General features: G+C 45.1%; 1 protein-coding gene across 1 annotated transcript; it reads left to right on the forward strand.

Moving 5' to 3' along the window:
• The first annotated feature begins 2,475 nt into the window (after positions 1-2,475).
• LOC121569876 (macrophage mannose receptor 1) lies at positions 2,476-16,738 on the forward strand. The gene is made up of 30 exons (XM_041881155.2): positions 2,476-2,671; positions 3,542-3,943; positions 4,287-4,460; positions 5,261-5,416; positions 5,684-5,797; positions 5,929-6,072; positions 6,463-6,645; positions 7,675-7,832; positions 8,102-8,218; positions 8,398-8,513; positions 8,641-8,789; positions 9,273-9,472; positions 9,639-9,754; positions 9,932-10,013; positions 10,248-10,392; positions 10,619-10,657; positions 10,932-11,095; positions 11,258-11,322; positions 11,552-11,652; positions 11,849-11,988; positions 12,334-12,442; positions 12,759-12,931; positions 13,258-13,363; positions 13,610-13,842; positions 14,212-14,377; positions 14,562-14,714; positions 14,955-15,071; positions 15,427-15,588; positions 15,734-15,766; positions 16,043-16,738. Exons 1-30 carry the CDS (start codon positions 2,599-2,601, stop codon positions 16,276-16,278), a joined length of 4,326 nt encoding a protein of 1,441 aa, XP_041737089.1. The 5' UTR covers positions 2,476-2,598; the 3' UTR covers positions 16,279-16,738.
• The last annotated feature ends 9,567 nt before the right edge of the window (positions 16,739-26,305 follow it).

Here is a 26,305-nt window from a genome sequence, read left to right on the forward strand (position 1 = left end):
AGAATCTCTTATAAAATGGGTTAAAATCATGTATAGTAACCCTAGGTGTAAAATAGTCAATAATGGCTATTTCTCCGAAAGTTTTAAACTGTCAAGAGGAGTAAAACAAGGTTGTTCAATATCGGCATATCTATTTATTATGGCCACCGAAATGTTAGCTGTTAAAATCAGATCCAACAATAATATCAAGGGATTAGAAATCCAGGGCTTAAAAACGAAGGTGTCATTGTACACTGATGATTCATGTTTTCTTTTAAATCCACAACTTGAATCCCTCCACAGCCTCATAGAGGATCTAGATACATTTTCTAACTTCTGGATTACGACAAAATTATGATAAATGTACTATTTTACATATTGGATTACTAAAAAATAAAAAATTTACATTACCGTGTAGTTTACCAATATAATGGTCTGATGGTGATGTGGATATACTCGGAATACATATCCCAAATGAAATAAATGATCTAACTCCAATACATTTTAATAGAAAGTTAGCAAAAATAGATAAGATCTTGCTACCATGGAAAGGTAAATACCTGTCTATTTGTGGAAAAATCACCCTGATTAACTCTTTAGTATTATCCCAGTTTACCTATTTGCTTATGGTCTTGCCTACGCCTAGCAAACAGTTTTTTAAATTATATGAGAAAAATATATACAATTTTCTTTGGAATGGCAAGCCAGACAAAATTAAACGGGCCTATTTACTGTATATAATTAATATGAATTCGGAGGACAGAAATTATTAAATATTAAAGCATTAGACCTATCACTAAAAACTTCAGTCATACAAAAGTTATACTTAAATCCGAACTGGTTCTCTAGCAAATTAGTAAGATTGTCTCACCCCATGATCAAGAATGTTCCTTTTCCCTTTATTCAGATCACTTTCAGTTATTTGAAAAGGAAATCATCTCCCAAATATCACTATTTCTAAAACAAGCCATAGAAAGTTGGTTGCAATTTCAATTGAATCCTCCAAAAATGACAGAACAAATATTGCAACAAATATTGTGGTTAAACTCAAATATACTAATTGATAAAAAATGTTTAAAAAAGGTATAATCTTCGTAAATGATATCATAGGTAGGACTGGTGGAGTTATGTTGCACATGCAGCTAACAAAAACATATGGAAATGTCTGCTCTACCCAAAATTACAACCAAATAACTGCAGCATTAAATAAAGTAACAGGGTTGCTATAAATCCCCTCGTGACAGTGGGAATGGAAGCTTGTTGTGTGGCAATTGAATGTAAGCCTGTCTATCTATGGGTTGACGTGTTATCCATTACTGCAAAAACACATGAATGTGAAGTGTTGTAAAAACACATGTTTTCATGCGAACACATGTGATGTTATGTGAAGTTAATGTGATAACGTGACAACATGTTAAGCAACATGTGATAACTTGAAACTACACATTTGAAGTGATCATGTGAAGTGTTCCAAAAACAAGTTTTCATCTGATTTCACGTGAAATTTTATGTGAAATCATGTGATTTTCCACATGTGAAATCATGTGGTTTTTCTGTAAAGGATGCTCGACCTGCTCAGTTTTCCACCACAAAACACCAGAAAATTGCCAAACAAAAGTAGAACCAGCTCACATGAATCTACGCTATGATTGGACTATTAGATGTTCATTGTTGTTTTTGAAAAATATATTTAAAAAGGAATAGTTTCACCATATTACAACGAGTATTCAGTTCACATAACAGGGTTGACCTTAAAAAGAGGGACAGACATAAATTAATCACTAATCACATTAAATAAATAATCATCTTCAGAAATTATTTGGTCAAAGCAACAAAATAACTAGGGCTTTACAATGATGGTGAAACCTGGAGAAATGTTGGGATTAAGTGGGTTGAAATCTTCATAGGAAGTGACAAGTCAAAATGCTGAATTTTTGCACTTTAGCAAGCCTTTATTAATATATAAAATCTGATTTATTGTATTATCCATGTGGTCTATATTAAAGGGCACATAATTTAAAATAACAGGCTTTTAAAAATTTGCAATTTTGGTGTAAAATCTCTACTTAAAATAGGGAAGCAAAAGGCACTATTTTCGTGGAACGTCTCTACTGGTCTCTTGCATGGAATTTTGTGAAATTAAGGACGTTCCTCCGTCGTCTAAAGAACTTCTGCCATATTCTTGGAAAGAGTTGACTACTTGCTCTATTTAGATTTTACAGATCGTCCATAGAGAGTTGCCCTGAGAGCTGGTCCTTGTTTGACTTTATCCAATCAAAGTGAGTGAGGCTTGGCTCATTGATGCTCTGGCTGATCTCACACCTGTGGCTCTTCTCGTCCCCTGTGTGCTCCTGATAAGTGAATGACTAGTGGCTGCACAATTCCTCCTTCCCCTCTCCTCTCCTCTCCTCACGTCAGTGGTTTTGGCCGACCCCCCGCCAACCCATGTGACAGGATACACATCGGTTGGATTTAGGGGGCTGCATCCATGTCTCTGTGTCACTGTTCTTCCATGAGAGACACCTGAATACACCACAGCCAGATCCCTCTCTCCTCTCTGGACTGGACAGCTACTTTACACCACCTTTGAGCTCTGGGATAGCAAACTATGCACTAGCTATGATGGCATGCAGTCCATCCCTCGCTGTGCTCCTGTGCCTTATGCATGCTCTCTGCTGCGCTGCTGAGATAGGTATGTAGGGTTTTATTCCACTTTCTTTGGTTTCATGCAATGGTTAAGCATTCTGTATAATGAAAGTGATACAAATGATATTTGTTGATATGCTTTACCAATAAATGGAAGGCAAGGTTGAGGCTGCTAGAAAGTAACAATATTTATGTAGACTGGTAATGAATATATCCAGAATTTCTAGGTCCTTCAGTTAGTTTTGCTTCATTGGCAGATACTGCAAGATATATTGATGGAATCTTTTCCAGGAGTCACGAGTGAACCATTTGACAAGCTAGATAACTTTCAGAATATTTTAAGGCATTTTAGATGCTTTCAGATATAACAATTCAATTGGCCTATTTCTTTTAAAGTGGCCTAAAAACACATGTATTTAAATTGTAGTTACATACACTGTGAGTTCTTAAAAATTCTTGAAAATAATTTGAGTGCTGTAAACAGGTATAACAGCTGTAAGTTCATAAAATGAGTAAGTACAAAAAATATTTATATACACAACTTAATGTACAGTGGGACCTAAAATGTTTTTTATTTTTTTATTTTTTATTTATCTGCTAAATGGCATATTATTTATTACAGTTCCTGTACAATTAGACACAGTGTCTCAGTCACAGTTCAATAGCTTTGCAGTGCTGTTTATAAGAGCAGCTGTAGAGCCCTGAAAGAAGGATGAGACCTTGGATAGATCACATCATTGTCCTTAGTTTCAAGTTTCAATGTCACATGCACAAGTACAGTGAAATGCCTTGCTTGAAAGCTCTAACCCCAACAATGCAGTAATAAATAACAATGTAATACTAAAAATAACAAGGTAGAACAAAAACACACACATAAAAGTAAGAAATAAGAATAACCTTTTCCCCCGTGCTGCAGACAGCAGCTCCTTCCTGATCTACAACCAGGATCACAACATGTGTGTGGTGGCGGTGAGTGCCAGTCAAGTCACGGTGGCTCCCTGTGACCACACGTCCCAGAACCAGCAGTTCCGCTGGGCCTCGCAGTCTCGTCTCCTCAGCATCTCCCTGAAGCTCTGCCTGGGGGCTCAGGACCTGAAGGACTGGGTCAAGGTGCTGCTCTTCCCCTGTGATGAGAAGAGTGAGCTCCAGCACTGGCAGTGTAAGAACGAGACCCTGTTCGGCCTCAAAGACAAGGCGCTGCACTTAAACTATGGCAACCGCAACGAGAAGAATATGATGATCTACCAGGGATCTGGGCCTTGGAGCCGGTGGAAGATGTATGGGACTCAGAAGGACCTCTGCTCCAAGGGCTACCAAGGTAAGGAAGCTACAAGACACACTCACTGTTACTGGAGGTTGGAGATTGGAGGTAGAAATCAGAAGTGTAAGATGCTTTCTTAAAGCCAGGGAATGAATGTCTGACCTTGGAAGAATCATACTGTTAACAATGTATTTTTTTCCTACTAGCACTGACTGATAGCTGATAGCTACTTTATTAAGGAAGAATGTACTTACTATGATTGAGATACAGCATGTGGTTGTCCCACCTAGCTATCCTACGATGAATGCACTAACTGTAAGTCACTCTGGATAAGAGTATCTGCTAAATGACAAAAATGTAAAATGTAAATGTAACAAAACTGTTTTGTCCCCTTCTTCAGAGGTGTTCACACTAGGGGGGAATGCCTTTGGAAGCCCCTGCCAGTTCCCTTTTCAGTTTGGGGTGAAGTGGTACGCTGAGTGCACTCTGCAGGGGCGCTCAGACGGACAGCTCTGGTGCGCCACAGAGACAGATTACAATAAAGACAAGAAGTGGGGCTTCTGTCCCTCAAAATGTGAGTCAAGCCCTCACATTTCATGCTATGTTTTTTGTCATTTACTGCCATTTTCCAGTGATCAGGAAAAGGGTCAATAGGTGACACCTGTAGAAAATCATGAGCCGTATGTATCAAGCATCTCAGAGTAGGAGTGATGATTTAGGATCAGTTTTGCCTTTTAGATCAAAATGAGACAAATAGATTTGTATTTTATTTTATTTGCCTGTAAAAACAAGGGAAATGACCAGGGTTTAAGATGTGTTTATCAGTCTGAAATACCTGCATCAACAGAAATCAAAGCACTTTCGGGACGGCATCCAATTCAAACAATACTGTAAAACACCTTTCCAAGCCTGTGATAGGGACAGATTCCTACCCTCATTAAAACAGAGGTTACACATGGAATTCTTTTGATTTTCCTGTTTTTTTCCGTGACCTCGCTGGAGGTGACGATTGGCCAGGTCAGCGCTGACGAGGTCTGGTCTCTGACCTCCTAACAGAAAAACACAAACGCTTCCTCTAGTTACTCTAGCTGTGGACGCAGCTCTGTGTCTTTTTACCCTTCCATCCTGACTGGAGCTCATTCCTCTGTTTCCCCTGACACAGCTCCAAAACTGGGACAGGAAAAGGAAGGAAGCCCCCTTTCACTATAGTTCCTGGTGAACTGCCACCATAGTCACAGATATGGGAGGCAGTTCTATCATGATAGAAAGTGATAGAGATGGAACAGAACACTATTTGATTAAGTTCTTGGACTGTTATTGATGCTTTCTTTTTCCTGCCTTAAGTGTGCCCTAATGTTTCCGTGTCCCCCTCAGCGTCCTCAGGATGGGACAGTGACCCAGTGACAGGTGTTCTGTACCAGAGGAACACCCAGTCTGTGTTGACCTGGCACCAGGCGAGGAAGAGCTGCCAGCAGCAAGAAGCCGACCTGCTCAGTATAGTAGAGCTCCATGAGCAGACCTACATCTCAGGTATGTACAGTCAGACCTGGTCAGACCCACATCTGAGGTACAGTCTAACCTGTTGTCCAGGGGAGGACTGGGATCAGAAACCAGCCTAGGCACTTCTGACACACCGGCCTGAAGATGGACAAGGGCATTTGCCCAAAGTGCGCTATGGCCAGTCTAACCTACAACCTCACCTTGATTTAGCGATAAATCAATCTGAAACAAACAATTGCTTATTAAGAATATTACACTACTCTCGTGGACGTATTGTAATGCTTTTTATTGATGCAGGGTTGACCAATATCCTGGGCACATCTCTGTGGATTGGACTGAATAGCCTAGACTTTGAGGCTGGATGGCAGTGGAGCAATGGCAACCCATTCAGATATTTAAACTGGGCCCCAGGTGAGTGCAACTGCATGCAACACATCATCCTATACTTTACAGCCTAGGGAACAACTGAGGTTGTCCAAGTATGCTATGTGTTCCAAATGGTGGAGGAAGACAATTAATAAATACATGGACATCATCAAAAGGACATCCATCAACTGAACCTGGGCTCAGCTGTGCAACCCTGAATGCTGGCAAGGCCTCGAAATGGGAGACCAATGAATGTTCCAAGAAGCTAGGATATATCTGTCGCAAAGGCAACTCAACAGCTCTGACCTCTGCCCGCATAGGTAAGAATTGAATCATACAGTACATTACAGTCATGAACGACACAAGATTATAACTTCTTTACCTAGTTCAAATGCCATGCAACACAAGGTTAACAACAACAGATCAGGTTGTGCAGGGTAGGGTAAACTGAACCATTATATATAAGGGCCAATATTCACTAAGTGTCTCAGAGTAGGAGTGCTGAACTAGTGTCAGTTTTGCCTTTAAGATTATAATGAATAAGATTACATGGGGGGGGGGCTGATTCTAGATCAGCACTCCTACTCCGAGATGCTTTATGAATACGGGCCCAGAGGTTGTGTGGGTCAAACCGATAAAACATTACAGTCTACCACTTTCTGAACTTTCTACCTTCTCTCGGACTATTGAACTTTGACCCCCCTCTGTAGGAAAAGATCAGCCCACCTTCTGCCCCAGTCACTGGATCCCCTATGCAGGCCACTGCTACTACCTGCAACGTACCAAGAAGATGTGGAGGGATGCCCTGGCCGCCTGCCACAAAGATGGAGGGGACCTGGCCAGCATCCACAACATAGAAGAACAGAGCTTCATCATCTCTCAGTCAGGATACAGTGAGTGCACAATCCATGTCGTAGCTACAATTACCTCTATATCTGATAGATCTGTTATGCACTACGAGGACCTTTCTTATGGGTCGTAATTTCTATCAGTTTTGAAAACCACTCTGAGATGTGTCCCAATAAATATCTGGGTATTTGGATTGACAAAGAATTGTTTAAAAAGCATACGGATGAGCTAGTTAAAAGCTAATATTTAAAGTGGGCTTATTTTTTAGAAATATATCTAGCTTCTCCCTAAATAGCAGGAAGCAGATTGTACCGTCAATATTCCTGCCAGTTCTTGACTATGGTGACAACATTTACCAGAATGCAGCAGCCACTACTCTTAAACCTTTGGATGCCGTCTACCATAGTGCCCTTCACTTTATCACAGGTGACAGTTTTAATACTCACCATTGCATCCTGTATCAAAACGTTGGCTGATCCTCATTGAAGTCCTATAGATCACTTCATTACTACCTTTTTATTTACAACGTTCTACTACACAAGCTTACAACTTACCTAACTTTGTTGCTAAAGTAAAAAAGAATGAGCGACCAAACCCGCTCACAGGGTTGGTTAACTCTTGAGGCCCCTCTGATCTCGACCTATTTTGGTAAATCCTCCTTTACCTTTAGTGCCCCCCATTGTTGGAATAACCTGCAAAATTCCTTGCATCTTGATTCCCTGGGGCCGCTAGAGCAGTTTAGGACTCTGGTGTTCAATTAATTCATTGAGAATTGCAGTTGTTTCGATTGATGTAATTTATTTGTTGAAATTGTAGTATTGTCATTGTACCTTGTAGTTTCTTTATTCTTCTTGTTTTATTTGGAATGTCAAATGTTTTTATTGTGAAAATCTTTGTACTCAGGGCACGATTGTGAATGAGACCCTGATCTCAATTGGGCTTCCCTGAATAAAGAATATTAATAATAATGTCACCTAAGTCAATTTGATCAGCCAAAGGCAACAATAAGTATATCAGGTGTTTTTCGCTGTCTTCCTGGCTCTGAGTCTTAATGTCCCTCTGCTTGACTTTAGCGGCCACAGATGAGCTGTGGATCGGCCTGAACGACCAGAGGAATGCGCTGCTGTTTGAGTGGACCGACCGATCCCATGTGACATTCAGCCACTGGCAGGCAGGGGAGCCCTCCCACGGTGCCAACCTCCAGGAGGACTGTGTCCTGATCAGAGGAAAGGTAATATTCACATTGGTCCCTCAAGGACAGACTAGGTTCATGATAATGCTAACACTAATGCTAGCTAAATGCTAACACCAAAGATTTTTTATAACTAACCATAACACTAGCTATATGCTAATGCTAGGTAAATGCTAACGCTAGGTAAATGCGAATGCTAGCTAAATGCTAGGGCTAACAGTGGCATTGATGACAACATTTAACAGTGGTGTCAATGAGGAACTAAATGTGGTATTGTGACAATGTGGACTCTCCATACACTCTCACAGGATGGGAAGTGGGCCGATAATTTGTGTGAGAAGACCTACGGGTACATCTGTAAGAAAAAGGCCTCCACCAAACCGGTGGCAGGTGCCCCAGAGGAAGATAGTCCAGGATGTAAGCTGGTGAGTGAGGTCATTTCCTGTTTGTTGAAAGGGAGGGTACAGTAAATAATGAATACAGAATGATATCACATAAAATGGAAGCTTGAAAATGATTCTAGAGAAGGACTACAATGGTGTCATCTTGACTGACAAAGATTCACCAGTTTGAGGATAATTGTTTCTGTATTTTTGTCATCAAGGGCTGGATCCGGTATGGTTCTTACTGCTACAACATTGGATCAGAAACCAAAACATTTGATGAGGCCAAGCAGACATGCCAGAAGAGTGACTCAAACCTGGTGGATGTGGCTGACAGGTACAGTATCACATCATGACTATCTTATAAGATAAGATATATTTGAGTCACTTACTTGAGTCATATCCTGGACAAGATAATAACAATAAGTTGTCAGATAACAGATCGAATGTTTGTTGGTTTGTAGGTATGAAAATGCCTTCCTGGTCAGTTTGGTGGGTTTGAGACCAGAGAAGTACTTCTGGACTGGACTTTCCAACATGGCGGATGGAGACACGTTCAAGTGGATTACCAGTTCGGAGGTCAAGTTCACCCACTTCAATGTGGGCATGCCAGGTACAGTGTCCTTTTCCCAAAATGGTGACTGCATCGCAGTGCTAGCTGTGCCACTAGAGATCCTGGTTCGAATCCAGGCTCTGTCGTAGCCGGCCGCGACCGGGAGACCCATGGGGCGGCGCACAATTGGCCCAGCGTCATCCAGAATAGGTGGAGGGAATGGCCGGCAGGGATGTAGCTCAGTTGGTAGAGCATGGCGTTTGCAACGCCAGGGTTGTGGGTTCGATTCCCACGGGGGGCCAGTATGAAAAATAAAAAAATTATGTATGCACTCACTAACTGTAAGTCGCTCTGGAGCGTCTGCTAAATGACTAAAATGTAAATGTGATTGATTGTAGCAATTGATGATCGGTTGTAGCATGAACTGGCATTAGACGACTGCGGTATTAGAGTACCTTCTCCCACACCTTAACTGCCTGGCAAATGTCTGAACTAAATTAAACTACTCAATCTTCTCTCGTCTTTCTGTGTGTTTGAAAAAAGACAGAAAACAAGGCTGCGTCGCTATGACAACTGGAATGTTTGCGGGACTGTGGGATGTGGTCAGCTGCAGCAACAAGGAGAAGTACATCTGTAAGAAAATGGCGGAGGGCGTGACATCAACAATGGCCCCTCCCACCACACCGACACTGAGCTGTCCTTCTGGATGGTCACCTGCTGCTAAAAGGAATGTCTGTTACAAGGTACAATTGTTCTGTATGTGACACAAACACTTTGATCAGTGAATTGAAGTGAATAGTTTATTTATTTATTAATAATTTAATCAATGAACAAGAATTCATTGATAATCCTTCATTATAATAATTCATTAATAATTCATCAATAATAATTTTCTCTCCCCTCAATAAGCTTTACAGAAAAGTGATAGAAAACAAGAAGACATGGTCAGAGGCGCAGGAATTCTGCAAGGCCATTGGTGGTGATCTGATGAGCATTCACAGTGCCACAGACCTGATCAGCTCTCCGTAAGTTATCCTCATAGCTGTCTCTGTTGCCATGAGTATCAGTGAAAACCAGTGTGGTCCTATTAACCACTGTCTGTGGTTGAAATCCACATGGTCATAATAACCACTGTCTGTGGTTCAAATCCACACGGTCATAATAACCACTGTCTGTGGTTTCCATTCGCTCTGTTTGTTCAGGTATCATTCCCCTGATACTGCCTGGATCGGCCTCAGCTCTCTGGATCCCAACGCAGGTTTTGTCTGGACTGACGGATCAGCAGTGAGTAGCCTACCACCTCATCTTTACTGTGATATCCCTTCTCCTTAGCAGTACTTTATTACACTCTACTCTTGTTTCAATCATTCATTTGGCATCATTGTCTTTAATGGGATTGAAAGTTCATACAGTACTATGGTGTCCATATAAAGACAGCCTCATGCTGAGACTGAGGCTGTCCTAATATGGACACAATACAGTGCTACTGTGTAACATTATTCCAATGTTGTTCTCCAGTTCAGCTATGATAATTGGGGATTTGGAGAACCAAACAACTACAATGATAATGAAAAATGCGCAGAGGTCCAGTTTTACTACGGACGCCACTGGAACGATCGACACTGTGACAGCTACAATGACTGGATTTGCGAGATCCGCAAAGGTACAGTAGACCATATCTGCTGGCACACTGACTTCACTAGGCACAGACGTCAATTCAACGTCTATTCAACGTTTCAGTGAAATGACGTGGAAACTACGTTGATTCAACCAGTGTGTGTGCCCAGTGGGCATGCAGTTCATGTCAGTAATGAAACTATTGATGAACATTGAATTGTTACCCTTAAACTTGCAGCTGTGCTCACCCAAACCTTTTTTGGTATCCACAGGGGTTACCCCAAAGCCCCCTCCCACTCAAGTTGTGCCAGGTAATGCACAGGATGTTGGGAATATGTTTCTCATTCCTCCACTTCCTGTCTCCACTTACTTCTTATTCCTTCTCACTATCCCTGCTCTCCTTCAAGTTCTTGGCCTTTCCTTTCAGTTAAATTAATCACTGCACATACTGTATAGCATACCTTCATCTATCATTTAGTTTGCAAAGCATAGGTCAACACAAACACTAACAGAAAATACTCTTTAAAAATGTACTCTTAAAAATACCTAAGACAAAATTTACTCCTTATTAACTTGCCTTTGCAGTGTACAACACTACAAAGGACGGCTGGATTGAGTACAACGACACTCAGTATTTCTTCAACACTGAGAACCTCCCCATGGACGAGGCAAGAGCGTTCTGTAAAAATAACTTTGGTGACCTGGTGGTCATCACTGCAGAGAGCGAGAGGAAGTTTATATGGAAACAGGTAGAGACTTCTAATGCAGTCCAGTGACGTCCGAAAAGCTTTGGTTCTAGGAATCTGATAAAGAGATGATTTATGAACAGGATGACAAAAAGTGTCACTGAAATGTTCAAGGTTCAATCTAGAAATGTTTGTTTCCTCAAAGAGACGTCACTTTTTTTCCAGATATCCAGAGGTTCCGAGTCACAATACTACATTGGCATGACCGTTGGTTTGGATAAGTCTTTTAGGTACGTAAAATGACTGTTGACTGTTCCCTGGACATTTAAAACAACCTGAAGTCCTACCACCTCTTTTTAGAGATACTCGTGCATGAGCATGTTTTGTTTATCACAGTCCAGTGAACATGCCTGAGATCTGTGCTTCTCTGCAGAGTGGAGAAACGTGTGCTTTCCAGGTGTGTAGTTGATTGAATGGATGCTCACAGTTCAGACTGGGTTTGTGTACTGTATGTTTCAGCTGGTTGGATGGGTCTCCTGTTGTGTATACCGCGTGGGATCAAAACGAACCCAACTTCGCCAACAACGATGAGAACTGTGTGACGATATACAAGAGTATGGGTACGTCTGATTCCAGAGGGATCTGGGGGTGCAGTGCCATCAGCCTCCAAAGTAAAGGGATTTAGCTGTTATGCTGTCGTTACAGTGTCGTTACACTGCAACGTCCATGGGACTTTTGCTAACATTCAGGGGATGCTCCCAGGATGTCATTTTGTAAGCTGGGTCTATATCGGGTTGTGTCTTTTTGTATCTGTAGGGTACTGGAATGACATCAACTGTGGCATAGAGCTGTCCTCCATTTGTAAAAGAACCACCAGTTTCACTAACACAACCATGGCCCCCACCACTGTACCCAAGGGAGGTTGTGCCCCAGAATGGATCGCTTTCCAGGGCAAGGTAACTGCTACACTACTACAGTACAACCACCACATACTATAAAATCATACAAGGACATCCTATTGTAGGCTACATACACCTGTACGTTACACCAGAAGAGAAAACCACACACATACTACTTTCCTTATCATGTGTCAAGGACAAACTCAGGGCCCTAGTGATGACCCAATGTGATGCTGACCTGGGTGTAGAGAGTTGAGTCATTTTCTGCGTTCCAAATGGCACCCTATTCCCTTTATAGTGCCCTACTTTTGACCAGAGCCCATGCACTATAGAATCAATTTTGTTTGCTGTAGTAGTGTGTGCTGTTCCAACACACAGTGCTGATGCATCATGTTTCCACAGTGCTACAAATTCATTGGAGACAACGATAAGAAGCCGTGGCAGGAGGCCAGGACCTACTGCATCAACCAGGGAGGAAACCTGGCCTCTGTCCTCAGCGAGAAAGAGCAAGGTGGGTGAGAAGGCCATCCCTTTACACCTCACTGCCAAAGCTACCTGAGACATTGGCATTGCCCAAGGTAGAATGAAATAGAATGAAAATTGCAATTCTCTACAAGTAATTTTGCATAAAATCATGCTGTTAATATTCTGTCAAATTTGGTGTGTAAAATTATAAAGCATGCAACAAGAAATCTTATAGACATTGGTTAACGAGTGCCAAATTAAAATGCTAGCCAATGGAACAGGGGTTGATAATCCTTTGCATGTAAACAGTATATCAGGAATCACCTGATGACTCTTCATTTTTCTGACTGGTCCTTTCCCAGCATTCCTTACCACCCAGATGCTTGAGAATCCCCAGGACATTTGGATAGGTCTGAACGACGTCAACTGGGAGATGCGCTTCCTATGGACGGAGGGGAAAGGTGTTTCCTATACCAATTGGGCAAAAGGGCATCCAACGTCAGTGCCAGACGGACGCTATTCATTTTTGGACGAGGTACAAGACTTACAGTAAATATAACTGCTGAACACAGATTAAGTGAATTCCTGGAAACAGATAAAACATTATTCTCAATAGACAATCTCCCTTGAAAGTTGGTAGACTAAAACCTACTTTCAAGGAAGATTCTTTACTGAGAATAATTTTTTATCCAGGACTACGCCTTATATCTGGGTTTGGGAAAACAGCCCTTTAAATGTTTGCTTTGAGACGTTGATTGACTTATTGTCAATAAGTGCAAATGCAATACAGCCTTAACCAGTCAAATTATAATTCAAAAGAGGGATCAAACCTTTTCATTTCCTTCCCAATCTCTCTTCCAGGTGTTTGACTGTGTGGTTCTGGTGGGCAGCTCTCACAAACAGACAGGAATGTGGAAGGTCGAGGACTGCTTAGTATCCCGTGGTTTCATCTGCAAAAGGAATATTGGTGAGAAGAAGCCATAGTTCAGTGAGGCTGCTCTAGGGTTGCAAAAATTCCAGTAACTTTCCCAAAATCCCCAGGTTTTCCAGAAATAAGTGAATCCTCCAACCAGCATATCTGGAGAACCTGCCAATTTTGGAAAAGTTATCGGCAACCCTAGTGAGGCTGTTCACTTCCAATTAATGGGTATGTGGTCCAATAGAGTATCCCTCTTTAGGTTCCCCTCCAACAACAAGTCTCCTTTGGTTTCAGATTCTCAGATTGTGGTCCCCGCCACCACAGTGTCAACAAAGACGTTCTACAAGCTGGGAAATGACTCCTTCAAACTAGTGGTCCAGAAGATGAACTGGGACGAGGCCCGGAGGCAATGTAAAGCAGACGATGCAGAGATGACTAGCATCCTGAACCCCATCACCCAGGCCTTCATCACAATGCAGATCCACAAATACAATGAGCCCGTGTGGATCGGCCTCAACAACAACTTGGTAAAAGGCTACAGTATTGACATTGCTTTATGCCAATCATTTGGGATACAGAGACTAAAAATTCTAAACAATATGTTGATCACACAAATTCTAAATATGGAGCTTTGTGATCTTCAATTTCCTCATTACAAGGCCCAGCAGTTAATAAATGACCTAATGTGTATGACTCTGGCTTTGGTTTAAGAGCTAGTACAGCTCCAAAGAGGACTTAGCATTGAGATGATCTCCCACTGTTATCCATGGGATCTCCTACTCTGACGTGTTCATTTAAGAAACAAAAGCGGTTTTGTGTTTGTAAACCTGTGAGCTTTCGGCTGGACCTTGCCCCCATTGTGTGTTTCCGTCATTGTCTTTGTCTCTGTCTCTCAGACTGAAGGGCGTTTTAAGTGGGTGGATAACTGGCCTCTATCTTACACCAAATGGGGCGAAGACGAGCCAAAGAACAATATGGCCTGTGTTTACATGGACACAGACTCCAAGTGGAAGACAGGCGACTGTAGTAACACCTATTCCTCACTGTGCAAGAGATCACCAGGTCAGACAAGGCCTTTAATCCATTTACCCACAATGTCTATGTTTAATAGTTGATAAATCCCTTTTTAAAATGGCTTTTAGAAAAAAAATTGTATGCAGTAATGTATCAATTTTACCGACATTGAACATGTATGTCTCATGTATATTAACTTCAGTACATGTGAACTTCTCTGGCCCTTTTACAGACATAGCCCCCAGCCAGCCCCCTCAGCTCCCTGGCAACTGCCCCGAGCCCAAGAAACGCAAGACGTGGGTTCCCTTCAGGGGTTACTGCTACGCCTTCCTCAACTCTGTGGTGGACAACTGGGCTCACGCCACTGTGGAATGTCTCCGAATGGGTACACACTTCACCTCCTTCTCACCAACTGTCATTCAGACCACAATGGTCCCAAACGGCACGCTATTCCGTGGTCAAAAAGTAGTGCACTATATAGGAAATGGGGTGCTATTTGGGACATACCCAATGTCTTAATTGAATGTAGAGCACATGAACTCATTAATTGAATGAAAGACATTCAAAGTGATTGATGGTGATGATGATGAATATGGGTTGTAAGAGCCTGTTTCTCTGACAACAGGAGCATCCCTGGTGAGTATCGAGGATCCCTTGGAGGCCAGCTTCATCCAGGAGAACCTTGAGCTACTGCAGGATGGATCCAAGTCCTTCTGGATTGGCATGCACAAGAGCCACGAAGGTCAGTACCTATGGTTACAAAATTCCAGTAAATGTCCCCAAATTCCCTACCAGGATTTCTGGAAAACCAAGGAATTTCTGAAAAATTACCGTAATTTTGCAACCCTATCAGTATATTTTACAGACAACCCATAACATTAAGGAGGCCACTGGCTCAAAAAGCCTGTTCCCTCTAACATTTTAAACTTGCTACATCACTTTGAATGAATACATGGCAAGTATAGTACCTACCTGTCTCTTGCAATTCTAAGATTATGTCCCAATTTCACAACCATGTTTATTGATTTATAGTTGTTCAATGACAATGAATCACCCATATCAAAGGATATTGGTTTGACCCAATGTTCTTGTTTCAGGTGACTGGATGTGGATTGACAACAGTGTGGTGGACTACACCAACTGGAAACAGGGGATGCCAAAGAGTGGAGAACACTGTGTGGAGATCCAGTCTGATAGCGGTCTGTGGAGCACCAACAGCTGCAACCGGTACAAGTCGTACATCTGCAAAACAGCCAAAGGTGAGCTGCACTCAGCAGATAGATTCAAGTATTTAAGATGGGATGATAGCAGAGTCATTATTCAAGTCATCCTGTGTTTGTTGTGTCAGCTTAGAATTGTCTTGCATTTATGTTTTCTGAACATCTTTATCTCCTTCTTTTGCAGTCATCACACCAACAGAGAAGCAACCAGTTGCTGGTGAGTGTCTCATAGCAGATATAATTGGTTAAAGAACAATACATTTTATAGTTTTGACAATCAAATCAATGCTTTTCTGGCTCCAGGGTACAGATCTAGGATCAGCTTCCCCTCACCAATCCGTAACCATTAGTGGGGAAAATGCAAAATAGACCCAAGATCAGCGTCTAGGGGCAACTTCACTCTACTCCGCTTTTCTTAACATTATACCATTTATATCTAAAACCAATCCCACCAATAATTTTGCCAATAACACTTTGACTTCCTGTCTTCTAGCTCCCCTAGTGGAGGAAGCTCCCCATGGTTACGCCGGCATCGCTGTGGCCGTTGTCTTGGTGATAATTACAGTGGTAGGACTCGGTGCCTTCCTACTCCGCAAACGGATACCTACCCCCGTCCTGGGAGAGTGTACATTCGACAACACCTTGTACTTCAACAACCCCATCCGCCAAACAGCCACTGTGGACACCAAGGGCCTGGTGGCCAACATCGAGCAGAACGAAACAGCTTAGATAGGACACAAAGAACCACCAACATGTGAAAACACTTTTGAGACAAGTTTTAATATGAAAAATACCAAAAAAGCATGCTGCTAGTGTTTAGGCCAACCAACTCTGACCAACTCTGACCCAAACTGAGAGACTGCAACTAAATCTGAAACCATTCACCTGTTATCTTTGTTTGTTTTCTTGCTTGGTAAATAATGTGTGAAAATGATATGCACTTTGTGCATGTCAGCATCAGTTGTCAAGGATAAAGTCCAGATGTACAGCTAAGATTGCATATGCAACCCCTGCACAAATTGTAGAATCAACAACAGTCATTTTGTTTGGTTTAATTGAGTCTTGTACAGATTGATTTGGTGTGTGAAACTGAAGTTCAAAATACAGCCACTGTACTTTACTTTGTTTTTGCCAAGTTATATTGTAAATATATGCTCAAAACGAGAGAGAAATACAGTTTTGAAACAAATGTCTTTGGCCTTATACTCTTACTCACACTACTCACACATTGCATGCTAAATCAATATATACTGAATCCATTGGCATTTAGGGGGTTAATACAACATTTATGGTCTATAGAACTACAGTGCCTTGCAAAAGTATTCATCCCCCTTGGCGTTTTTCCTATTCTGTTGCATTACAACCTGTAATTTAAATGGATTTTTATTTGGATTTCACGTAATGGACATACACAAAATAGTCCAAATTGGTGAAGTGAAATGAAAAAAATAACTATTTTCAAAAAATTCTAAAAAATAAATAACGGAAAAGTGATGCGTGCATAAGTATTCACCCCCTTTGCTATGAAGCCCCTAAATAAGATCTGGCGCAACCAATTACCTTCAGAAGTCACATAATTAGTTAAGTAAAGTCCACCTGTTCTGAAAGGCCCCAGAGTCTGCAACACCAATAAGCAAGGGGCACCACCAAGCAAGCGGCACCATGAAGACCAAAGAGCTCTCCAAACAGGTCAGGGACAAAGTACAGATCAGGCTTGGGTTATAAAATAATATCCGAAACTTTGAACATCCCACGGAGCACCATTAAATCCATTATAAAAAATGTAAAGAATATGGCACCACAACAAACCTGCTAAGAGAGGGCCGCCCACCAAAACTCACGGACCAGGCAAGGAGGGCATTAATCAGAGAGGCAACAAAGAGACCAAAGATAACCCTGAAGGAGCTGCAAAGCTCCACAGCGGAGATTGGAGTATCTGTCCATAGGACCACTTTAAGCCGAACACTCCACAGAGCTGGGCTTTACAGAAGAGTGGCCAGAAAAAAGCCATTGCTTAAAAAAATTAGCAAACACGTTTGGTGTTCGCCAAAAGCCATGTGGGAGACTCCCCAAACATATGGAAGAAGGTACTCTGGTCAGATGAGACTAAACTTGAGCTTTTTGCCATCAAGGAAAACGTCAGGCGCAAACCCAACACCTCTCATCACCCCGAGAACACCATCCCCACAGTGAAGCATGGTGGTGGCAGCATCATGCTGTGGGGATGTTTTTCATCGGCAGGGACTGGGAAACTGGTCAGGGAAATTCTTGAGGGAAACCTGTTTCAGTCTTCCAGAGATTTGAGACTGGGACGGAGGAAACATTTAAATGTCTTGGAATGACAGACGCAAAAAAAAAAAGAAACGTATGCATTCACTAACTGTAAGTCACTCTGGATAAGAGCATCTGCTAAATGACTAAAATGTAAATGTAAAAATGAATGGCCTAGTCAAAGCCCAGACCTCAATCCAATTGAGAATCTGTGGTATGACTTAAAGATTGCTGTACACCAGTGGAACCCATCCAACTTGAAGGAGCTGGAACAGTTTTGCCTTGAAGAATGGGCAAAAGTCCCAGTGGCTAGATGTGTCAAGCTTATAGAGACATACCCCAAGAGACTTGCAGCTGTAATTGCTGCAAAAGGTGGCTATACAAAGTATTGACTTTGGGTGGGGTGAATAGTTATGCACGCTCAAGTTTTCTGTTTTTTTGTCTTCTTTCTTGTTTGTTTTGCAAAAAAAAATATTTTGCATCTTCAAAGTGGTAGGCATGTTGTGTAAATCAAATGATACAAACCCCCAAAAAATCAATTTTAATTCCAGGCTGTAAGGCAACAAAATAAGAAAAATGCCAAGGGGGTGAATACTTTCGCAAGCCACTGTATATACAGTATTTGATGTCCACTTAAACACAGTTTCATCACTATGAGGCAGATTAATGTCACGGTTTCGGCCGAGGCTGCCTCTCTCCCTTGTTCGGGCAGGCTTCGGCGTTCGTCGTCTCCGGAATTCTAGCTGCCACCGATTGATGTTTCATGTTCGTTTGCTTTTGTCTGTTTGTTTCTACACCTGTTTCTGTTTTGTAGTAATTAGTGTCCTATAAGTTTCTCGTTGTGTTTGTCTTGTGTTGTGTGTGATTGTTACCGTCAGTCTGTGTATTGCTCGGTTGAGCGTTATTTTCTCCACTGTTTGCTGGAGCGTTCGTTGCACTTGTGTGTGCACTTATTTCATCCTGACGCACCTGTTAGTGCGCATTGTCTTTTCGCCTTCGTGCGTATTTTGCTGTCAGGCTTATTTCGTCCTGTTGCCTGTGTTTAGGCAGGAATACAGCTTTTTGGAATTCAGTCTGCTTCCTGCGTTTGATTCCTACACCACACCTACAACACGACCTGACAGAATCACACACCTTACAGTATGGAATCAGCAGGAGCCGAAGCAGCACATTCAAGACTGGAAACCCAGGTTCGGGAACAGCAAGAGCAGCTCCTGCAGATGGGGGCCGCCCTGCAGGAGGTGATGACCACCCTCCGAGGCTGGGGTCCGCCTCCACCGCCAGCCGCCCTGCCAGCACCATCGGCCAGCCCACCCAGTCCAGCGCCGGAACCTCGCGGAGTCCGACTATCTCTCCCGAGGTCCTACGACGGGACCGCAGCTGGGTGTCAGGGATTCCTGCTCCAGGTAGAGCTGTACCTGGCCACAGTACATCCGGCACCTTCAGGGCATGAGAGCGTGTCCGCCCTGATCTCCTGCCTGGCCGGTAAAGCGTTGGAGTGGGCCAACGCGGAGTGGAGGAAGATCGACGCCACGACTATTACATACACCGAGTTCTCCCGCCGCTTTAGGGCGGTGTTCGACTCATCCCCGGAGGCGAAAGCGGCGGGGGAGCGTCTGGTCTTCCTCAGGCAGGGGAGGAGGAGTGCCCAGGAATTCGCACTCGAATTCCGTACTCTAGCGGCAGATGCAGGGTGGAGTGAGCGGGCCCTCATCGATCTATACCGATGTAGCCTCAGAGAGGACGTCCGTCGGGAGCTGGCCTGTAGGGACACCAGTCTCACTTTCGACCAGCTGGTCGACATGTCAATCAGGTTAGATAACCTATTGGCTACCCGCGGACGTCCTGAGGGGGTCCGTCCATTCCATCCTCCAGCGCATCCGAGCCGTGTCCTATGGAGCTCGGGGGCGCTGGCGCTAGAGATAGGAGGAGTCGGCAGACTAGGGGGTCCATCCACTGCACCAACTGTGGTCGGGGAGGACACACCGCGGCTAGGTGCTGGGGATGGCCTCCTAGGGGAGATGACGACAGGTCCCGCACTGGGGATTCCTTCCAGGTGAGTAGGCGCCCACTCACCCAGAGCTCTCTGTTGCCCATTTCTGTATGCCTGTATGTTTTCCACAGGTAGCACCTCATGCCCAGCATAAGGCGCTGGTAGATTCAGGCGCAGCTGGGAATTTTATTGATAAAAAGTTTTGTTTAGCGTTAGGGATTCCCCTCATTCCTGTTGATGTTCCTTTTCCCGTTCACGCCCTAGATAGTCGTCCGTTGGGTACGGGCTTGATCAGGGAGGTCACGGCGCCACTTAGGATGTGTGCGCAGGGGGATCATCAGGAGATGATTCAGCTGTTCCTGATTGACTCTCCTGCGTATCCGGTGGTGCTGGGCATGCCCTGGTTGAGTACCCATAACCCAGTGATTTCGTGGCAGGAGAGGGCTCTGATGGAGTGGTCTGCTCAGTGTGTGGGTAGATGTTTGGGCGTTTCCGTAGGGGCTACCTCGGTGGAGAGTCCAAACCAGGTGCCCGCATTGCACATTCCACCTGAGTATGGGGATTTGGCTATCGCGTTTAGTAAGGCGAGGGCGACGCGGTTGCCACCCCATAGGCAGGGGGATTGTGCGATAAACCTTCAGGCAGGGAGCTGCGCTCCCACGGAGTCATGTGTATCCTCTGTCTCAGGAGGAGAAGAAAGCTATGGAGATTTACATAGACGAATCGCTGAGACAAGGATACATACGGCCGTCCACTTCCCCCGCGTCCTCGAGTTTCTTTTTCGTGAAGAAGAAGGATGGTGGTTTGCGTCCGTGCATCGATTACCGTGGTCTCAATCAGATTACGGTGAAGTATAGTTATCCACTCCCGCTGATTGCGACCATGACTGAGTCGTTGCATGGGGCGCGGTTCTTCACGAAATTAGATCTCAGGAGCGCGTACAACTTGGTGCGCATCAAGAAGGATGATGAATGGAAAACAGCCTTTAGTACCACCTCGGGCCATTACGAGTATCTAGTCATGCCATACGGGTTGATGAATGCTCCGTCGGTTTTCCAATCATTTGTGGATGAGATCTTCAGGGACATGCAGGGACAGGGAGTCGTTGTGTACATAGATGACATTCTCGTGTACTCACCTACCCGTGTCGAGCATGTGGCCCTGGTGCGCAGAGTGTTGCGGAGGCTGGTGGAGCACGACCTGTATGTGAAGGCAGAGAAGTGTCTGTTTTTCCAGGAGTCTATCTCCTTTTTGGGGTATCAGTTGTCCGCGTCAGGGGTGAAGATGGAGGTAGACCGAAGGCTCGGCCGTGCGTAATTGGCAAACACCAACCACTGTGAAAGAGGTGCAGCAGTTTTTGGGGTTTGCGAATTACTACCGGAGGTTTATCCGGGTTTTGGGCAAGTGGCAGCTCCCATCACGTCTCTCTTGAAGGGGGGTCCGGTGCGTCTGCAGTGGTCAGTCGAGGCGGACAGGGCGTTTGGGAGGCTGAAGGACCTGTTTACCTCGGCTCCGGTGCTGGCGCATCCGGATCCCTCTTTACCATTTCAGGTAGAGGTGGACGCGTCTGAGGCCGGTATTGGCGCCGTGCTTTCACAACGGTCAGGCGCGCCACCTAAACTCCGCCCCTGTGCCTTCTATTCCAAGAAGCTCAGCCCGGCGGAGCGAAATTATGACATAGGGGACAGGGAGCTGTTAGCTGTGGTACAGGCCCTTAAGGTGTGGAGGCACTGGCTTGAGGGGGCTCAACACCCTTTCCTCATTTTGACGGACCACCGTAACCTGGAGTACATCCGGGCAGCGAGGAGGCTGAACCCTCGGCAGGCTAGATGGAGTATGTTTTTGACCCGTTTCTCTTTTAAGATCACCTACATCCCTGGGTCACAAACGGGAAGGCAGATGCGCTGTCTCGGCTGTATGACGGGGAGGAGAGGTTCGTGGAGCCCACTCCCATACTGCCGGAGTCGTGTCTAGTGGCACCGGTGGTGTGGGAGCTCGATCCTGAGCTCGAGCGGGCATTACGCACCGACCCTAGTCCACCACAATGCCCGGAGGGTCGGAAGTATGTTCCGCTCGAGTGTCGGGATCGATTGATCTATTGGGCTCACACGTCACCCTCCTCTGGACACCCGGGTATCGGCCGGACAGTGCACTGTCTTAGTGCCAAATATTGGTGGCCCACGTTGGCCAGGGATGTGAGGGTTTATGTTTCCTCCTGCTCGGTGTGCGCCCAGTGTAAGGCGCCTAGACATCTGCCTAGGGGTAAGTTACTGCCCCTGCCCGTTCCACAACGACCATGGTCCCACCTCTCGGTGGATTTTATAACTGACCTTCCCCTCTCTCAAGGGAATACTACCATCCTGGTCGTTGTGGACCGGTTCTCTAAGGCCTGTCGTTTGCTCCCCATGCCGGGTCTTCCTACTGCCCTGCAGACCGCCGAAGCTATATTCACCCATGTGTTCCGGCACTACGGGGTGCCCGAGGACATTGTGGCTGACCGAGGTCCCCAATTCACCTCCAGAGTCTGGAGAGCTTTTATGGAGCGGTTGGGGGTCTCGGTGAGCCTCACCTCGGGTTACCACCCGGAGAGTAATGGGCAGGTGGAACGCGTAAACCAGGATGTGGGTAGGTTTCTCAGAACGTACTGCCGGGATCGGCCGGAGGAGTGGGCGAGATATGTGCCCTGGGCCGAGATGGCACAGAACTCTCTCCGCCACTCCTCCACCCAACTAACCCCTTTTCAGTGTGTTTTGGGGTACCAGCCGGTTCTGGCACCATGGCATGAGAGCCAGATCGAGGCCCCCGCTGTGGATGAGTGGGTGCGGCGCTCGGAGGAGACGTGGGACGCTGCACACGTCCATCTGCAGCGTGCCATACGTCGACAGAAGACGAGCGCCGACCTACACCGCAGTGAGGGGCCAGTGTACGCACCTGGAGATCGAGTCTGGCTCTCTGCCAGAAACCTGCCCCTCCGCCTGCCCTGTCGGAAGCTGGGTCGGCGGTTTGTAGGGCCATTTAAAGTCCTGAGAAGGTTGAACGAGGTATGTTATAGATTACAGTTACCAGTTGAGTATAAGTGTATTAACCCCCTCGTTCCATGTGTCCCTTCTCAGGCCGGTGGTAGCAGGCCCACTCCAAGAACATGAGATCTTGGAGACCCCCCGGCCCCGTTGGACATCGAGGGGTACCGGCGTACACCGTGAGATCCATCTTGGATTCTAGACGTCGGAGAGGGGGTCTTCAGTATCTAGTGGAGTGGGAGGGGTACGGTCCGGAGGAGCGGTGCTGGGTGCCGAGGAGAGACATCTTGGACCCGTCGCTCCTGACGGAATTCCATCGGGGGTATCCGACGCGCCCTGCGCCGCGGCCTCCGGGTCGTCCCCAAGGCCGGGAGTCGGCGCGCGTCTGGAGCCGCGCGTCAAGGGGGGGTACTGTCACGGTTTCGGCCGAGGCTGCCTCTCTCCCTTGTTCGGGCAGGCTTCGGCGTTCGTCGTCTCCGAATTCTAGCTGCCACCGATTGATGTTTCATGTTCGTTTGCTTTTGTCTGTTTGTTTCTACACCTGTTTCTGTTTTGTAGTAATTAGTGTCCTATAAGTTTCTCGTTGTGTTTGTCTTGTGTTGTGTGTGATTGTTACCGTCAGTCTGTGTATTGCTCGGTTGAGCGTTATTTTCTCCACTGTTTGCTGGAGCGTTCGTTGCACTTGTGTGTGCACTTATTTCATCCTGACGCACCTGTTAGTGCGCATTGTCTTTTCGCCTTCGTGCGTATTTGGCTGTCAGGCTTATTTCGTCCTGTTGCCTGTGTTTAGGCAGGAATACAGCTTTTTGGAATTCAGTCTGCTTCCTGCGTTTGATTCCTACACCACACCTACAACACGACCTGACAATTAAAGAGGTTATTGGGTCGTTCCACCAATTCAGTGACTTTTAAGAAGTGTGACTTGGTCCCAAAAAGAAACGTTTGATTTCACCTAATTTTAACATTCTGTCATAAAGAGCACATGATCAACAACATAAAAAACATATTTTCCCATCTCAAGAGGTAAATAAAATAAAAACTTACTACGGGTTGACGATTTTTTCATTTTAAATCAGCCATAAATCCCCTCCTGACAGGGGAATCCAAGCTAACAATTAAAGGGAGAGAGAACGTTTTTGTAATGTTACCCGTAATGTTCCCCAGATGTTTGAGTGTCCAGTTTTCCGTTAGTTAGGGGAACATTCTATGTACAGTGTCTTCAGAAAGTATTCACACCCCTTGACTTTTTCCACATTTTGTTGTGTTACAGCCTCAATTTAAAATGGATGAAATGTAGATTTTGTGTCACTGGCCTACACACAATACCCAAAATACTAAATTAATACTGCAAAAAATTTGCCAAAGAAACGGAATGGAATTAAGTACAGGCAAATTCCTAGAGGAAAACCTGGTTCAGTCTGCTTTCCACCAGACACTGGGAGATGAAATCACCTTTCAGCAGGACAATAACCTAAAAGGCCAAATCTACACTGGAAGAAATGGCGCCAGAGGGGATGGCTGCCATTTTAAGGGCTCCTAACCAATTTTGCTATTGTGTGTGTTTTTTGTAATTTTTTTGTAACTTACATAATGTTGATGCTACCGTCTCTTATGGCCGAAAAGGAAATACAGGGGGCGGAGATCAGGATGCCTTGTGAGAATTCGTAGGCGAGTGGGTAACCCGCCTCTACCATCCATTCTATTAGCCAATGTGCAATCACTGGAGAATAAACTGGATGAGCTCCATTTGACACTATCCTACCAACGCAACATTAAAAACTGTAATATCTTATGTTTCACTGAGTCGTGGCTGAACGACGACACAGATAATATACAGTTGGCTGGGTTTTCCGTGCATCGGCAGGACAGAACAGCTACGTGTGGTAAAACGAGGGGTGGGGGTGTGTGTCTATTTGTCAATAACAGCTGGTGCACGATGTCTAATATTAAGGTAGTCTCGAGGTATTGCTCACCTGAGGTAGAGTACCTCATGATAAGCTCTAGACCACACCAAGAGTACTTACTGTATGTAAATGAGACATTTCTGTATTTCATTTTCAATACATTTGCAAAAATTTCTAAAAACATTTACCAAGAGAGTGTTCGTCTATATTGTAGCCATCTATTTACCACCACAAACCGACGCTGGCACTAAGACCGCACTCAATGAGCTGTATAGTGCCATAAGCAAACAAGACAATGCTCATTCAGAAGCGACGCTCCTAGTGGCCGGGGACTTTAATGCAGGCAAACTTAAATCCGTTTTACCTAATTTTTACCAGCATGTGCAACCAGAGGAAAAAAAAACTCTAGACCACCTTTACTCCACACACAGAGACACGTACAACGCTCTCCCTCGCCCTCCATTTGGAAAATCTGACCATAGTCCTATCCTCCTGATTCCTGCTTACAAGCAAAAACTAAAGCAGGAAGTACCAGTGACTCGCTCAATACAGAAGTGGTCAGATGACACGGATGCTACGCTACAGGACTGTTTTGCTAGCACAGACTGTAATATGTTTCGGGATTCATCCAATGGCATTGAGGAGTATATCACCTCAGTCATCGGCTTAATCAATAAGTGCATCGACAATGTCATCCCCACAGTGTCACGCCCTGGCTCTGGGGACTCTAATATGTTGAGCCAGGGTGTGTAAAGTCTATGTGTGTTGTTCTAGGTTTCACATTCGGGTATTGTGGTTCTATGTTGGCCAGTGTGGTTCTCAATCAGAGGCAACGTGATTCAGCTGTTGCTTGTTGTCTCTGATTGAGAACCATACTTTAGCAGCCTGTTTCCCCACAGAGTTTGTGGGATCTTGTTTCGAGTCTGTTGTGTTAGACCGTGAACTGTCACATTTTCGTTTTGTGGTTTTTGATCGTGTCTCTAATAAAGAGTATGTTTGCCTGCAACGCTGCGCCTTGGTCCTCATCTCTGTTCGACGAGCGTGACAGAAGATCCCACCAAGACTGGACCAAGCAGCAAGTCCAGGAGCCAGCGCCTGAGAGATCTCTAGCGGATCTCCTTCGCCTCCTCGACTGGGTCAAGCCATGTGAGGAAGAGAGGGGCTTGACGTGGAGGCAGAAGGGCGAAAGGCTGGCGAGGAGCATGGAGACCTGGTCCACGGGTAGGAGTGAAGCCCATACATTTTTTAGGGGGGGCTAACGCCGTGGACGACGGGCAGCAGGAGGCCGCCAGGTTACGGGAGTCACTGGTCACCAGGGGGGAAGGAGGATGTAGAGGCACGGCGAGAGGTACTGGCGTGTGTTGCCAGTCCGGTCCGGCCTGTTCCTGATCCCCACGTAGGGCCAGTGGGGTGTGTTCCCAGTACGGTCCGGCCTGTTCCTGCCACTCGCACCAAGTCTACGGTGCGTGTCGCCAGCTCGGCCCGGCCTGTTCCTGCTCCCCGCACCAAGTCTGTGGTGCGCGTCGCCAGCCCAGTCCGGCCCATTCCTGCTCCCCGCACCAAGTCAG

Source organism: Coregonus clupeaformis, chromosome 7 (assembly GCF_020615455.1).
Source record: "Coregonus clupeaformis isolate EN_2021a chromosome 7, ASM2061545v1, whole genome shotgun sequence".
In the NCBI taxonomy this organism is placed as follows: domain Eukaryota; kingdom Metazoa; phylum Chordata; class Actinopteri; order Salmoniformes; family Salmonidae; genus Coregonus; species Coregonus clupeaformis.